The following is a 17,604-nucleotide window of genomic DNA, read 5'->3' as shown; positions in this document are numbered from 1 at the left end:
CCTCCATAAGAAGTGTTGTCGTAAGGGGGTCCAAGAATGCTAAGTCATGGAAGCCCCGGTAAACAGATCTGGTGCGTAAACGTGTTATTGAAACTGATGTTAAAGGAGTTATCTCTCTGACGCTCTTAGGGCTATTTGAGAGGTCAGTCCATAGACCCAGGGTTAAAGAGAGCTTGAACAAATACTACATCAGGATGAAAAGCCTTGTCGTTCCTGATCTGCAGGGTTAGGTGGAACATCGCACATCAAAAGTTCAACAAGGTTCTGGGGAACAATGCAAGGGGGACCTTGGAAGTTAATGCTAAAACCTCAGGATTGATCTGTTGGTCAGCCAACAGATGGAAGGAAGGGCAATGAAGAAAAGCAGAAGTAGTAGGCCAGCTCTACCTGCAGCGAGGTAAGGCTTTCTGCACCGAATGTGGTTTCCAATCTGCTTTCCAGGGAACCATGCATTTTTCTGCCACGCTTCATTCAAAACAATCCATGGTCGACATGCAGCCTGAACTCTAGCCGTTAACGCAGTTGGATCTAGATAAACCAGGGGATTGTTTTATTGTGGGAGCCCAATTCAGACAGGAAGAGTAACAGTATGATATAGCTGTTGGCAGGTCAGGGAAAGGGACCCTACACGTTGGAAGAAAAACGTATACTGCTATAACTTGCATGATAAAAGGCAGAACAAGGACTGAGGTGTGGTAGGAGGAAAAAACTAACAGTTGTTGAATATGAATGGATCCATTGAAGCTGTGCCCAACTTCTTGCTCCCCTCTGTGCCTAGATCAGCCAACTTGGAGCTTGCCAAATGAGAGAGATGTATCCGTTGAATGCAAAGGGATTTAAAACTGAGTTAATTAAACTGGTGCACAAGACCTGTGTGTACCCATGTATTTGGGTTTAAATCAGGTTACTTAGGTTTTGAGTCTATCTGGCAAGTGTTTACGCTAAACTGAAACTAGCCACTCTTAAATTGTAATAAATGACCTGCTTTTAGTGATTCATTACATGGATGTATGTAAAGCCCAGTTTAAGGTGAACCAGTACAATTGTCTCACATGGACCAGATAATATAAACTGGGTCTGGCTGGGGGGGTGGGCATATAGGGTTGACCTTGTTTGGTTTGCTTCACAGTAAACCCAGCAGCATCTCATCTTCGCTGCATTTTTACCTTAAAATAGTCAAGGCACATTAGTTACTTGCTGTAAAAATACATCTCTTAGCAGTGAAGACAAGGCTTGAATCTGGGAGCAGAGAACCAAAGGGTGGGGACTAGTTCAGGACACAGTGTCCTCAGTAAAGAAGCCCCTTTATGCTCTTTACAAATGAGTCCTGTTTTTTCCCATTAGGAGGGGAATAGGCACAGGCCTGACCACCGTGTGATGTACATACCCATTGCCCTTCTACACAAGTCACATGCTTGGCCCTCTCTGAGTGTAATTTTATGAACATGGCCAGTTTATGTGCTCTGTAATCAAAGACATAAATACAGAGGTTGAAATTTCCACACTGTTATAGCTATCAAAACAAATGACTAAATCCTCCTCGCTGCTTTAAAATATCTCAGCTGTACTATTCCCCGCTCCGTCCCCGCCCTTTTTAATATAATATTTTCCATATGCAACAGTGCAGTGTCTGCATGAGGATTAAAAAGTAAATGATACTGAAATGCAGTAGTAAAGGAGTAATTCCCAAATTGAAAGATCCCAGTTATTGGCTTTAAAGGAATCGCATCTATCATTTTACCCCTCTAAATGTTTCTGTTCAGCTCATTCCAGCTGAAATCCTTGCATAAAAACAAATCTCTTGCTGGTAACTTTATTTTCTGGTTTACAGAAACCCATCATTTCCAGCAGTGATATTTTATACACCTGGCAGTTTTAACCAAACAGACACGGGCCTGGAGCTATTTAAGAGTTTCACCGGGCAGGAATGAATTATTGTATGTTGTCGGAAGAGTTCGTATAGCTTGGCTTGGTCTCCGCCAGTAATACTGGAGCTTAGCAAAAAAACCAAGTTTGACATTTCATAATTTTCTCTTCTGACCTCTCCCTGGCCCCTTGTAAAACGTTACTCAGTGGGAAGCAGAAACGAGCAGTATCAGACTTTTATCTGCTTGCTGCTATACTCAATTTACATCAGTTCACTGGAGCCCTCATCAAGGGCTAGGTGCCTGAGCTAATGCCCCTGCACCAAGGCATGCCAAATTGAGAGACGTGGTGGGCCAATGCAGTTGGGCTATGCAGGGTGGGTTGGACAGTAGAGACTCTGCAATTCCACGCTGCCATCTGTCACACGGCCCTGCTTTGGGACAAGCTTATTCCTTGTTAGCCTAGAGAAGGGGCAAAGTGGATTTCATATCCAGGTCAGGCTTCCCACCAAAATACTTGTATATTTGCTAAGAGAGTGCATCGGGGACTCTAGTCATCCATGCACCCTTAATTCACAGACCTTCAAGCCCACGTTGTTTAACCAATGGGCCAGCTGGTACCTGTACAGCAGGGAGCCTCCGCCTGGTTCTTGACTCACCAGAGTCTCCTTCCTCGTACCTGTGCAGACATGTCCTAGATCAGTGGTTCTCACCCTTTTTTATACTGGGATCCCATTGACGTTTAGCAATGGCCAGTCCTGATCCAGGGACCCTCACTCCCAACCCAGGCACCAGCCCCCAATATGTGGGGCGAGGGGCATGGTTGGCCCTAAGCAGGCCCTCTGCCAGCCTGCAAGGGAAAAGCCACAGTTTCCCACGTTTGTCTCCTTTAAAGGAGAATCCCTTTTTAAAGTTTGTTCCACTTTTTAAATTTGTGTGCATCCCTTTCATATATTCTTGTGACCCACGGGGTTGAGAAACACTGACCCAGATGTCCTTTTAGCCCTGATCTAGAAGAGCTAGAGAAGCTGCTCTTCACCCTCCAGTGATGATCAATGGCAGTTCGACCTGCTTGCTCCTCACTAGATAGCAGCACGGAGAGCTGTAATACTGAATACATAAGGTTACATACTGTAATACATAAGGTTTTCTTTAATTAAACCCCCCGACATGAAAATATTAGTAGGAATAAATCCCTAAGTGCAGGAGCTCCTCAGGCTACACACAAAAGAATGCATTTTGTATTAGTTTGCATTTCCTCACCACTGAGCATGACTAAACCAAAGTCCTGGTCCAAAGAGGATAAGGCTAATACTGCCACGCATTATGCTCCCACTATCAAAAATATTGATATGTCTTCAGGCTTGAATTTTAACGACTACATCTGTTATAGGGCTGATGAAAAGAATTTGTATTGAATTAAAAGCTGTTGTTGAATAGTAATCCATAGAAATATGTGCCGGATGAAATAAAGCACATTGCTAGGAAACGAAACCTATGTGACCATCTTCAAAAGGTTCCACTGAGGAAATAAATTATTCTCCTGGGTCCTCAGGTCCAGCCCTCTGCTCTTACAGGTGACCACGGCATCCAGGACCGCAATGTGCTATGCACTGGTGCAGACACAGACTAGACAGTGTGATATTTTCATTCTCTCTGACGAAGGTAGAGTAGGAGTTTTGCCATTAGCTTCAATGAGACACTTACACATTCATCTTGCCAGTTTAAGAAAGTAAAATCTATTCATTTTGGTTGTATTTTTAAATATTCTAGAATAGGTCAAAATTTGCACAGAAAAAAAATCTTTTAGAAAACGCAACTTTTACAAATAGTGTCAGGAGCATTTTTTTCTTTTATAACTTTTGCAATGTTTTTATTTTTTCATTTTTTGTAAAATTGTTTGTCCGAACAGGGGCATTGCAGTGAAAAATGTTGCTACTGGATTTGTTAAAAATGTTTAAAAATGTATTAAAGTAATTTCAACCAGGATTCATAGTAGAGATGATAGCTTTGATTAGACCTGCAAGATTTTTGCAAAGAATAAAATGTCTTTAATTGCAAGCTTTTGGGCACAAACACCCGTCATCAGGCATTGGAGAAAAGATTGTAAAAGTTCTCCTGGGTAGAAATGAAAGTTTGTATGTCATAGGATTTCACAGAGGTGTCAATAGATGGAAAATAGATAGAAATCTTTCTACTGACACCTCTGTGAAATCCTATGACATACGAACTTTCATTTCTACCCAGGAGAACTTTTACAATCTTTTCTCCAATGCCTGATGACGGGTGTTTGTGCCCAAAAGCTTGCAATTAAAGACATTTTATTCTTTGCAAAAATCTTGCAGGTCTAATCAAAGCTATCATCTCTACTTACTACGAGTCCTGATTGCCTTTTCCTCTAGATCAAAACAGCTACAACCTGGATACCTTAACATAATTTCTACAGTCTTTGCTAAAATAATATAGGAATTCTTAAATTAGTATTAAAATATGGAATGAAAATGTGGAAAACTTTACAGGAAATAGGCAATGAACCCTATGATGTGGAAAGGGCTTCAAACTTGTGATTCTTCCCCCTTCCCTAAAACTGCCCATTTTAGGACTCCACTTAATAGAGGGTGCCTCATTTCTCCAGTTCTGGATCCACCCTTGGATCTCAGGAGCAGTTAGTGCTAAAGATTTAATACAAGTGGTTGCCTTCATGCCAGCCTGTCTGGAATAAGCCTGAAGCACATCTCCCTGGAAAATGCCCTGAGCAAAGGGATTTATACCAGTGACTGCCTTGTACTTGTTCTTCCCTTCTCAGGTGAGTTTTGCCCTGGCTCCAGCCAAGTTACCTTGTATAGCCTTGATCTGAAGTTAATATCTCATAGATCTCTGATTACTCGGGTATTATGCTCTTTATCAAGTCGCATCTTGCCACCTTGCAGGCCAATCAAAATAATAATAATAATAAAAACAGTTTACAATAGGCCAGGTTAATAAACTGTTACCATGGAGATCATTGAATAATAACATGGACTAGATCCGGGGATATATAAGGTTTATCTGCAGCAAATTTTTAATTGTCAGCTAACTTTCTACCCTGGTGCAAATCAAGTGAAACATGGCAGATCTGATTAATGCTATTGTTTTGTCTTAGATCCTGCATCTTTGTATGGTTAGGTTTTCCCCTTAATGACCACACTTGCTGTGATAGATCTTGATAGTGTTCCTCTGCACGATTTTCTTACCGTAACTCCAAAAGGATAAAAAGCTTTCTTTGCTTCATTATTAACAACCTGGCATTAGAAAGGAGACAGTATCAGGCTCCTAGTGTTGTTTTCCAAAATAAGTTTTTCTAAAATAGAAATCTTGTGCTCAAAAACAATAAATCAAACTCAGCAGCAGATCTTGTGCATAGCAAAATGAGGCAAACACATATCCCACAGGTTCCCAAACTTTTTTTTTGTTGCATGCCCCCTTCCAGCTGCCCTTGTACCCCTACCAGCACACATTTCACGCTTTAACCCCTTAAATGCCTTTTAAAAATTATTATTATAATGAAAATTAAATCTGCCACTACACAATTTCCCCGCTTACCCCCTTGGAGAGATCCTGCGTACCCCCCAGGAGTACACGTACAACAGTTTGGGAACCCCGATGTAGCTATTACCATATCTGCCTGTTTTCACAAATAAACGGTGGTTTTAGCTGTTCGCACTTTTAGAAAATGTCCTCTCTTGTCCTTTTCCTTTCCCCTTTTCCTTCCTCTGAGTTTATAAGACTTAGTCTCCAAACCGAGTGTCTTCATCCCACCGCTCCAAACCATAGCCACGTTGCAAGGAAAACTGGTTTCTCTTGACCTGAGCCGTTCCATTATCCGCTCCCGGCAAGGTCTTTCCACTAGTTAATAATCCTTAATGGGTATCTGCTTCAGTGACAGGCTTCTCAATGCCATTCCCAGCTCCACAGCACAAGCAGCATGTGGCAACACACCGTAAAAGACAGCCATAAGCACCTAGGCTGTTCATAAAATCAAATGGGGAGCCATAAGTTGCATATAGATTTTTCCCCCCCCCCAGATTGTCACGCTCCAACACTGGCAATTGAGAGTAAAAGTCTCATGCATATTTTAGGCTGTGTCAGTTTTGTAAGAAAGCAATGGCAGCAATAAAATGCTATCTTAAGAAACAGGATCAGTAAATGTATAAAGACCTAGATTGTCCTTGCTGACAAAATTGTTGAGACTTTTTTTTTCCCCCCACCTCCCTCTATTTCTTGCCTATTTTGCTATGTTTTTAAAAAGCCTGATTTCCTATGAGCAAATTTAGTTCGTCTAATTTTAGCGTTCTTTTATGGGCAACCCCATATGGAAACTGAAGTTCCATAAAGCTTTGCATTCAATGTGTGAGCCAACAGTCGCATTAGCATAATGATCCTATTATTCAGAATAAAAATATCGTGGCCTTTGAGTATGTGGGGATAGCGAGCGGAAAATTTCTCTTGGCCTTGGGTGTTCCCTGTACGAAGTAGGGCTGGTATATGGGGAAGAAGGAGAATGATTTGGGTAGGAGCAGTGTGGAGGTGGAGAGGAGCAGATATTACAGCCAGGTGTAAGTAAGATGAAGGACTTGCACTCAGTGGCATAAGATAGAAAGGCACCTCTAAATTGTGGCTGGTCCCAGGGACTCAATCCAGGAATGATATCTGACTCCCTATACCTCTTCACTCATCGAAGTCGTCTTGGATAGAGTGGAAAGCTGAGCTCTGGAATATGTAGCCTTTACAGCTGGGCCACGAATGAAGCTTAAGAAGGGGGTGGGAAAAAAGAAAAAAACCAGAAGCGCCAGTGCTGCTTAAACACAATTTTGAAAGGCAACGTCATTAGTGAGAAAAACAAACTGCAACTTGTTTTCTGACTGTTGCTGTATCTTTTTGGAAAGCAGATCGAATGCAGATTTGTAGGTCACTAGGAAATGCCTGACGCATGCTTTTTTTAAAAAAAAAAAAAAAAACGAGGAGGAATAGCTTGCTTGGGGATTCAAAGGAAGACTATTTGATGCCAACTGGGAAATAAAGGGCCGCATCTTCCACTCGGGGAAAATTGGTGTGGTTCTGGTTCTAATTTTGTTTCCCTCGTTATAAAATGCTCCATAAATACATCATGCTTGTTTTATTTTTCTGAGCTGAGCTGTCCTGTTGGGTAGAATCTGAGATGCTGGCTATTGAAAATGGGATGGATGGTATACCATAATACCTACCAACCAAGCTATCTACCTACCTACCTCTCTATCTACTTACCTACCAGACTTAAGGGAACACTGAGCACTTTGCAAGATATAATACATCCTACCAAACTCTGGATGCTTTCAAGCTTCAGTTTTCATTTTTATCTATATAGCTCTATCTATACATTGTTTATCTATCAATAGATATAGATGTAGATGTATAGATAGATCTATATGTAGATAGATATATCTAAATAGATCAGTGCGGTTTAAGGGAACACAGAGGTTTGCATGATAAAATTCTCTCTCTCTCTCTCTCTCTTGCAAAGTGCTCAGGGGGTGAGCCTATCTGCATGTTCATTAATGCGTCATCATTACTGCACATTAAGTTTAGTACTTGGTTAACCAAGTACTAGATCAATGTGTAATCACTGAGATTCATAGATGTTAGGGGCAGGAAGGGACCTTGCAGATCATTGGGTCCGGCCCCCGCTCAAGCAACCCCAGCGACATGAGTGTCCAGTTTCTTCTTGAAAACCTCCCGGGTAGGTGACCACACCCCCTCTGGAGGGAGCTGATTTGGTCACCCTGACTGAAGAAGTTTTTCCTGGTATTAAGCTTTGTTGGGGGAGAAAGCTCACTCTTTGAAACCAGATTATAAAGCAGGCCCAAAGAGCTGCTTCCTCTTGGATCTCTCCCCAGAAAGATATGGTGGGTCTTTGTCCTGTCCATATCTCTCACTGGGTTTAGTTAATAATCACTAAGAGAACTGCTAAAGGTACACAAATAAAACAGCAGATTAATTAACACACTTTGGAACCTACCATAAAGTTAATTATTCTGAAATCCGAACTTTGTCAAAGACCAGAGAGATTCAAAGAAATGTTTATATATTGATGACCCTGCCGGCGTTCAGCTCTGTCTCCCCTTCAACCCAGTACCTGAAGCCTACCTACTTACAAGGTTTCAGGACAGTGGTGGCCAGTATCCAGTCCCACCTTGGGGGGGGGGGGGGAGGAGGGTGATACCTGCACTCCTGTGCACTAGAGCTGATTTTTAGTGGTGCTTACTTTGCAATAATCTTAGGCTACATGAGATGTTAAGTGTGCAGTAGCATATTAGCAAGATTTTTGCCTGGTATGCTGCTGCACGGTGTTATTAGGCTACTGCGTCTCATGTAGATGCACCCAGCAGTCCCTGAAATCACTCTATTTATCTGATGCTAGGTCTTGCTACGCGCTCAGCGTTCCTTTAAATCCCAGGGATGCCCGTGCTTCCTCTGATCTCTGCCTGAGAAGTCTGGTGGGTTTTGAAACGTTAAACCAGGTAAAATCCGTATATGAAGCAGAAGAAATGATTTGCCATTTTGCACTCTGGCAACTCTCTGCTGTTCAAAAGTTGAAGTTTTGAAAAGTTACAAAGGGCACCTGAAGGAGTAATCCATTCTGTCACATGAGAGAGCAAGAAAGGATAAAAGGAGAAACCAAAAATGGAAGTGGAAACTTGAAAATCTCCAGAGTTTTGTGGCAAACTTTGGTCTGGAAAACTTTCAAAGGATCAGATTTTTGTTTCAGAAAGAACATTTCTTTTTTTTCCCCTGGGAAATATTTAGGCATGGAAAAGTTGGATTGGATTTTGTCGTTGGCCATTTCCCATTTCATGTGAAGACCTTTTCGTGGTTCCGAACCCTTTTTCTGCGTGGTGGCGGTAGTACTAGTAGTTTATTAACGGTTTTCACCAAAACAGTGTACAGAAAAATGACATGCCACTTATAAAAATCATACTACTATACTATACTATACTTCTGACTAAGAGCAGATGGCGAGGGCTCTGTTCTGCCAGCTTACACAACTTGCAGCCAGAACCTGATGGAAGAGGCAACTGGAGCCCTGAAAGCTAAAGCAGAGCAGGAAAATTGTCTTGGCCCTTGGCCCTTGTTCTTTGTGCGTTTTTTGGGGGGTGGGAGGGGAAAGCTGTCAGAAGTTTTGCCAGCTTGATTCCACCCCCAGGCTCCCTTCTTGCTTGCACCCCCTGCAGAAATGCCCTGGGTCTAAACAAGCGAGGAAGCCTCCTTTGCTTCCCGAGCGGGTGGGAGAGCCCCAGCCCGGGCCCGGGGCGAGGGGGAAGCGGGGCTGCTCCTGCCCGGGCAGAGGAGGAGCGAGGCCCTTGTGCGGATCAACCCATGCAACGTGTGGCCGCCTTGCAGCCGCCTCCCCGGGCAGGGCAGGGCAGGGCCGGGCAGGGCCGGGTTGCACCTCCCTCCCGCGCCGGGCCGGAGCAGAGTCCGGTCCCGCAGCCGGGTCGGAGCCGCGCTCAGCCCGCAGGTAGGCGGCGGCCCTCCGTGCGTGTGCAGACGTCTGCACATAGCTGCACGTGTGTGTACGTGTACGTGTGCATGCGCATGCTTGGGTGGGTGTAGGTGTGCAGGTGAGCGCGTGTGTACAAGTGTGTGCGTGCGTGTGTGTGTATTTGTATGTATGTGTACCTGTGTGCGTGTGTATGCGTTCCTATGCTTGTGCCTCTGTATGTGTACAGGTGTGTGCATTTCTATGTGGATGCATGCACGTGGTTGTGTGTATGTGTGTGTGCAGGTGAGCCCATGGGTACATGTGTATGCGTGCACATGCTTGTGTGTATGTATGTGTGTAGGTGAGTGCGTGTGTATGTGCAGGTGCATGCATGTACATGTGTGTGTGCATGGGTACATGTGTATGCGTGCACATGCTTGTGTGTATGTATGTGTGTAGGTGAGTGTGTGTGTATGTGCAGGTGCATGCATGTACATGTGTGTGTGCATGGGTACGTGTGTATGCGTGCACATGCTTGTGTGTATGTATGTGTGCAGGTGTGTGCATGTGCACGTATATGTACAGGTGTGTGTATGTGTATGTGTCCACATGCTTGGGTACATGTATGTGTGCAGGTGAGTGCATCTATGTGTATGTGTACAGGTGTGTGTGTGTGTGTATTTTTATGTATATGTACATGTACAGACATGCGTACGCATGCATGCACATGTGGATGCACATGTATGTATACATCTGTGTACTCATGTGCATGTGTGTACATGCGTATGGGTGTATACACATGCATGTGTGTTTGCATTTGTGTGTGTGTGTGTGTGTGTGTGAGAGCATTCATCATCTGTCTCTATGGCAGCCACAGGAGTGCACCATGTGCTATGTATGCTCCTCGGGTAAGTTGTGCAGAGTCCCTGCTCTGTGTACATGCCCCATGGTTATCTAGCATGTGTACAAGGCTCATGGGGGTGCGCCTTAAGTGCGCACGCATGTCTGTCTAGTTACGGCACAGCCTGGCTCTGAGCCCGTGTGTGTGTGATGAGGGCTGTCTGGGTTGTTTCCCACATTCCTGTATGCTGCATGCAGCCTGTGTCTTGTGTTATGCATGCATGTGTGTGCATACCATGTGTGTGTTTTGTGCATGTGAGCCATTGTCTGCTGCGTGTCTTGCGTTCAGTCTGTGCGAACATGTGTTGGGATGCTGGTGCATGCACCACATGCGCGTGAACTTTCGAGCACTGGGCATAGAGGGCAGACATGGAGTCCAACACGCATGCTGCCATCTGCTTGGCTCTCCTGTACGGTTCGTGTGCTGTGTAGGGGGGGCTTTGTGTGGAGTCTGTATGTCAGATGCATACCCGGTTGGTGTATAGTCTGTGTGCGTGACAAATGCTGGCGTGTATGCCTGTGTTAATCTGGGTGCACAGCCATTGCTGGCTGGCTGCACATGTAGCCTGGGAGTGCTGGTTTATCTTTTGAAGTACAAAGTGACACAACTCCAGGACAGAGAAAGCAGAGTTGAGTGTTACATGCAGAACCATTTGTTTCCTTAGCCTCCCTGTGCAAACTCACCAGAGACGTGGGAAAGGACACGATTCGGCCTCTCATCCTTGAGCACCAGCCAAAAAGAAAAAAATTATCCTCCATATCTCATCACTTGTATAAAAAATGACCAGGGCAGGCTGTATGAAAAGCATTAATAACGTAAGAATGAGCTATTATTCACTGCACAAATGAGGTTTAAAGAGGAACCACGTGTTTTTTAAAATCTGAATTTTCTGTTGAGTCTCCTGTTGTACTTGCCAGTTTTGCAGCTCTTTACCTTTAAGAGAGCAAGACTGAGGGCCTTTCCCCTGGGCTGACTGTGTTTGTGCACTTTGTTTTTCAGGGCTTCCAGACAAGAATTTGGTGGGCCTTAACTTAGCTTGGCCATGTCGTCTCCAGCAAGCACGGGTCTTGCCTCCACCCCTCCAGATGGGGGCTGGGGATGGGCAGTGTTATTTGGAGCATTCATTTCTATTGGATTTTCATATGCTTTTCCTAAAGCCTTAGCCATCTTCTTCAAAGAAATCCAGGATTTCTTTGGCACATCATACAGTGAGGTTGCCTGGGTGTCTTCAATTATGTTGGCCGCTACCTATGGAGGAGGTGAGTAAATCCCCAGCATGTTGGAGTCTGCTGTGAAAGGAAAGTGAAGCACAAATCCCTGGTGCTTGTGTTTAAAATGCAGGTGTTATTCAACCTGAGTAAGCCATGCTTAGAAAGTGGGGGGCAGAGGAGGAAATATCCTGTTTTCCAAAGACTGTTTAAGAAGCCTGGTGGGTAAAAATTTCACAGCACTTACCTGACCAAGAGCCGAAATCCCATTTTCAAAACAGTAGGTAATGCCTGCCTAATAAGAAATGTGCCTGGTGCTTTCATATATAATTTCAGTGGGTATCAGCCACTTAAACTCTTTAACATGTCTGAAAATCCCACCAGGAGCCTTTCTGCATGTATCTTGGAAAACCTGTCCCGTAGGCACTTCTCTGCCTAAGTGCCATTGACTTTCAGTCGGACTCTGAAGTATCTAAGTCACTTGGACTTGGTGCTTGGGTGCTTAAGATGCTTCTGAAAATTGTGCTCTCCATTTTTTTCCAAAAGACGCTGTGCTATTTCGTCCCTGGTTGTAAGCTAAGCTGTATTGGCTGCGTATCTGCTTGAGCTGAGTGATTGCCTTAGCGGGGTTTCGGTTGAGTGACTTTGACTCTCACCAGACTAAGGGCTGTTATCTCCACTGTAGTGTTAGCTTGCAGGGCGACTCAAGCTTCGCCCTGAAGTCCCATCCACGCTCCAAAATCTCTGGTTTAGACTTGAGCTTTGAGCTCAAGCAGCATGGAGGGGAAATGCTCCTCGCAGTGCTGAAAAATATCCAAACGAATAGGAGATGCAGGTGGCACTCGAACCTTGGTGTAGGAAGTAGGGGCTGCAGGCAGGACCAGGGTTGCCTGCATGGGGCTGACCTGCCTGATGGTTTAGCTGAGAGAGGATGGGGAAATTGGGGGGCGGGGGGTGTTTCAGGTGCTTGCTCAGCGCAGCATTGAACCTGTTGGACAGCTGAGTGACTCTCACTAACTGCTGACTTCACTGGCCTGACACGCAGCTGTTCTTTCATGCGCGTGCTGTTGTGCGTGTCATTTTATTGCAACACCGTTGTTTGCCCTTGCCCCTGCCTTGCTGCGTACATCAAGCTGGGATGGTTTTCTGTTTGCTTCTACAAGCACCACTGAAGCAGCCAGCTCGACTCCATGATTTCTTTAGCTCCTGAGCCTGCTTTACAGCACGTCTGGCCATTAGTGAGCGCCACGGTCAATATGTCCCTAGTTCCTAATTTTACTCAAGGGGAGCTATTGCAAACTTTCAGCTCCCATCCTAGTGCAGGGAGCGTGGGTTGTCCATATTGACAGTGTGCTGGGAATCCTTTGCCTTGTTTTAGCCCAGGAAGGTATCGTCATCCAACCGAGAGGGCTGTGATGCAGAAACTTCACCTGTACAGCATCAACATGCAGTGTCTTTGAGGAGCATTGCTAGGTGTCTTAAGGTTTTGATTCAGTGTCCAAAGATGGGAATCTTTCCATTGGCTTCAGTGGGCACTGGAAGTCTTTCTAAGAGGAGGGACTGGCTAAATACCAAATCATTCATTTTGCTCAACCAAAGAAGACGCTGGGGCCAAGTAATAACTGAAGCTGTCACGTGACTGCCAGCTGATTGTTTGCTGAGGCAGGCTTTTAAATTAGAGGCACCTTACAAAGCAGAGAGTATGTGTTAGCTGTTACTTTTGGCTGTGAAGAGATCTGGCTTTGCCTTTGATTAAATCCAGGAAGGAGCAAGTGAGCGGACCTGGAAGGGCAATTACAGGTGTTCCTTATGCTTTGATGGCACTGAAATCTGCTCCAGAAATGGTCTTAGTTTATTCTTTTAAATTAAACAGTTCCCCCCCACCCAGTGGGGTGATGGGAGAAAGGTTAAATGTCAATACACGTCCACGTTAGGGATGCTCTAGGCCTTATATTGTTCCCCTTTCGTGCTGAAGTGAGAGCCCATTGAAATCGGGGGAAGATTTTCCATAGCCTTCAATGGATCGGTTCCCTGGAGCTCAGCACTGCAGGACTCCAAGCAGAGTTGTAGAGTTATTTCTGTTACAATAAGGTTGAGCCCCCCTTGTACAGTCTTAGATAGGTGGTCTCTGCTTTAAAGAGTGTGCACTCAAAAAGACCAAATGAAGCCAGGGAGGGAGCCAAACAGGATTATGATCTATTAACAGTTTTGGTTCAGTAGCTGACACGCTGCTTTCAAATCAGTCCATTCTGATTACTCTCTTGCTTTGACCCATACCCCCTGGACTCCCGCGGATACCTTACAAGTTATAACCCTCGGGAGTTAGAAACGAATGCTTTGTGCTGCTTGGAAGCTGGCTTCCTGGCTGCTTTTGGGTGGTTTCCACCACAGAGATGCTCTGGCTGTTGGGGAGGACTGTTGCTAAAACCACGTTAGAAATGATGCTTGGGAAAGAAGGATAAGATGGGACTCGGAAGGGACAAGTTGATTGTCTTTGCTAGAAACAAACACCAAAGCCCAAAAAATCCAGGAAAGCTGTGCCTGTGAGAGGGTAAAGAATACACTCCTAGCTCAGAAGACTCCAAATTTTAGCTGATTTTTTAAAAAATGAAATCTTCATGAGTTTTGATTCCTTTTGCTCCCAGCTCCAGTGGCATCCAGGATGTGACCGTGACCCAGTCAGTGGTTTTTCAGACTAGCAATGCTTTTCTGCCCTGGATCCAGGACTAATGGCCAGTCTAGGGCCTCTGCTCTGTGCGGGGCTCAGTCGGCAGAACCGCATGCAACTTTGCTTGATGGAGGTAGCTCAGCTGGCCCAGGTTGTGGTGTGACCCCTTTTCACCGGCCAGTTTGTTCAGTGACACGAGTGGGCTAATGGGCACGGTAGGTTGATGGCAGCTAGTGAGGTCTGTGCGCGGAGGAAAGGTCACTGGCAGTCCCGCGGAGCAATTTCAGGAACATGCTTTGTAGGTTAATTCCACAGTCCAGAAAATAGAGACCTGTTGAGTGAGTGCCAGGAGTTAGACTGGCAAACATTAATAAGGAGCAGGAGTGAAACCCATAGCGGCTCCATCTTCAGAGACAGCTATATAATCAGACACCCTTTCACCGTTCAGTCTCTCAAATTAAGTGCATTCACTCGTCCCCTCTCCTCGTCTCCGTTCCTGCATTGGATTTATGCTTGTTTGATCCTCCCTTGAGCTGGTTCAATCCACTCAGCTTTCCTGAGATGCCAAGTTGCTTAGTGACTGCAGACAAGGTAGCAGTGGGAGTTTACACAACATCAAGCCCTTGAAAGGCACTTGCCCATGAGTGTATTTAACACATCTAATGTGATTGACTGGGCATTTAACACCAGCGCTGGCTGACATAAACAGCTTGAGTGGCTTGGAAGATCTCATTAAAGGAACCGGGGGTACCCATTCCTTATGAATTTCTGAAGTTTTGTTCCACTAAAGCAGCTGTCATGATTATCAGGGAGCCAGTAAAACCTGATTTTCTTTGCAAGTCAGCTCGATGAGCAGTTTGACATCAGTTCTAGCTCTTCTGTAGTTTTGTTTTTTTTTTAAAAAACATTTGAGATAAAATAAGCATGCAGCATTTTCTGGGTGCTAGAGTAGAGCAGAGGGTAATCTTCACAAACATTAACCCACTGCTTTGTCAGCTGAATTTCTGATGAAAAAATGTGATCAGAAATTTGAACTGCAAAACCTTTGCAACCACCCGATGGAAGGAAAGAGACCTTGGATCCAGCTGTTGGGCTGGCTTAGAAGTTGTGAGCAGGCCAAGCCAGAGCTCTGTGGACCTCAGAGAAGCAAGGTCTGGATTCAGATCTGTACTCTACAGTTTAGGTCCTCTCTCCATAATGCTGATGGATGATATTAGAGTTTATCATTTTTTTTTGAGCAATAAAAATATCCCTCCCTTGAAACTATTTCCAAACTTTGATTTAAAAATAAGCAAGTTGCCCAGGTACTGCAATGGTGGGCATGGGATAAGAACTTGAATGAAACCAAAGGTAGCTTGCAGAAATGCACGTCTCAGAGCTTAGTACCACCATCATGTACATTGTGGGGAGATGTAAAGCAGATGTAACTACCTCCAAACATTCGTTTAGTTTTTAAACCAAGACTAATGGGTCTTTAATATCTTTCCACGATACGGCCCTGTAAGCTCTTTTTGAGTCATCCGGGGTGGTTGACTTAAGCCGAGACACAGTAATATGAGTAAAGAGCTCTCCTTTGGCAGAACGGCAAGGCACAGCGGCAGTCTTTGCCAGGGTTTTCCAGGACAGTGTCTAATGACCAAGAGGTCAGCTGGTGGCTTCAGTTTCCTGACATCCATGGCTCTGCTGACTGTAATTGTACAGCTGATCTTCAGGATTTTTTCTGTCTTTCCTATGTCATAAGAAGAGTACAAAAAAGGCAAAATTCAGAATTTTGTGTTTGCAGTGCATTTAGGCATCCAATTTGAGACAGTTTTGAAAGGGCCTAATTTTCAGAGAGGGGCTGCTCAGCCTTTTCTGAAAGTCAAGCTACCTTTAATGTTTTTCACATTCGTGACACTTGTGACATTTTTTCACATTCGTGACACTTGTGACACATCTGTGATGTTTGGCTGCTTACTGGAGTGTGCCTATATTTGAGCGATTTGATGTGGCACCATCCGGCAGAGCGGTTCAAAATAAACAAGGAGTGATACTCACTCCATACTGGCATAAACCTGTCTTAACTATTAGGAAATGGAATTAACTGGTATTACCTAGCCAGCTTTCATGTTAAGTGCTGTTTGGTTGTGTCTACATGTGCGCTTTTACTGCGCAGTAACTGAAAATTATTGCACAGTACGGGCACGTGTCCACATGCATATGCCTGTACTGCACAGTAAATATGGTGACTTAATGCCAACTTGGGCATAAATTTGATAGCTGTATCATGCAGGTATCAAATTTACGCCCAATTAGTTACTGCACAGTAATGCATGTGTAGATGCCTTACTGTGTCGTAACACTGTATGTGTGGACAGACTTGGGACTAATTTTAGTTCCAAGTCAGTCCACACACAGCGTTACTGTGCTTTAACGGCTGCCCTTGTAGATGTGCATCATACAGGTATCAAATTTACACCCGATTAGTTACTGCACAGTAACACACGTGTAGATACCTTGCTGTGCAGTCCACACACAGTGTTACTGTGCTTTAACGGCTGCCTAAAAACTTGCTATATTTAATGTGCAGTAAATGCCGTGTAGACGTGCCCTTTGTGTGTAAGTCATGCTTTATAGAGAGTTGTGAGGAGCAAATAGTTTTACGTGTGAACAGTTGACTTGTTATCAGTGAATAAAGCCACAGTCCTTATTTGTTCTTCACCTGGAGCTAGGGAGCCCTGTACCACCTCCAGGGCAGCCCCATGTGCAGGTCCGCTCAAAGTGAGCCATGCTGCGAAAGAACCGAGGGCTGAACGCGTTTATCTGGTATCCAGCTATCTCAATTGAAAGCTTTCTTTATTCACTTCAGTTCACTGAGGGGTTGTACAGCTCTCTTTCTGGCATTCAACCAGGTCTCCTATTTACACAGTGGAAGCTAAAACACAGGTTTTTTGCATGGGATTCCTGTCAGAGTTGCATAACAGATTGGAAAGGGCGGGGGTTGGAAGTCCTTGATGGTTGAATGGAGCCACTTCCCATCCACGTGCGGATGCTCATGAAAGTGGTAGCATAACTGCACAAAGTTATTGCTTTACAAGGAGTTTCTGAATGTGGCGGAGTCAAAAAAACGGAGCTGTCAACTTGGGCTTGACGATGTACATCAGGTGAGGATCCACCACTACGTGCTTGTCAAAGGGACACGTTAACCCCGATGTTCTGGCCAGTACTGGCTTGTATTTGCAGACACCCTCGGCACGCTGTCTCTCATTTCCTCCACGTGACCCTTTGCACAAGGGGAGGCTTTCAGTCGCCACGACTTACCCCACACAACTATCTCTGTCTGGATTTTATTCGGTGTCAGGAGTAAGCTGATTTTCGGATTTCATGCAAACATTACACCAGGACTTCGGATGCATATGCCTAGGCAAGAGTACGGAGGAGTGGAGGCTGCCCAAAACCAACCCCCACTTTAGACCATTGAGACA

The 17,604-nt window shown here is 44.7% G+C and overlaps 1 protein-coding gene across 2 annotated transcripts in view; it reads left to right on the top strand.

Moving 5' to 3' along the window:
* LOC149855946 (monocarboxylate transporter 2-like) overlaps positions 1 to 17,604 on the top strand; it is a 49,866-nt gene that overhangs the window by 7,786 nt on the left and 24,476 nt on the right. Inside the window, exons 1-2 of one of the 2 annotated variants that reach the window (XM_090022520.1) lie at positions 9,166 to 9,399; positions 11,264 to 11,523. The exons of the other annotated variant lie outside the window; for it this stretch is intronic. Coding sequence (XP_089878646.1) covers positions 11,307 to 11,523 — 217 coding nt within the window. The 5' untranslated portion in view covers positions 9,166 to 9,399; positions 11,264 to 11,306. Of the gene's footprint in view, positions 1 to 9,165; positions 9,400 to 11,263; positions 11,524 to 17,604 lie in introns of those variants that run through there. 2 annotated transcript variants of the gene reach the window in all.

Source organism: Crocodylus siamensis, chromosome 11, assembly GCF_052110815.1.
Source record: "Crocodylus siamensis isolate JL-2025a chromosome 11, ASM5211081v1, whole genome shotgun sequence".
Lineage (NCBI taxonomy): Eukaryota > Metazoa > Chordata > Crocodylia > Crocodylidae > Crocodylus > Crocodylus siamensis.
The sequence above is the reverse complement of the archived record's forward strand: the minus strand, read 5'-3'. Positions and strand labels throughout refer to the sequence as shown.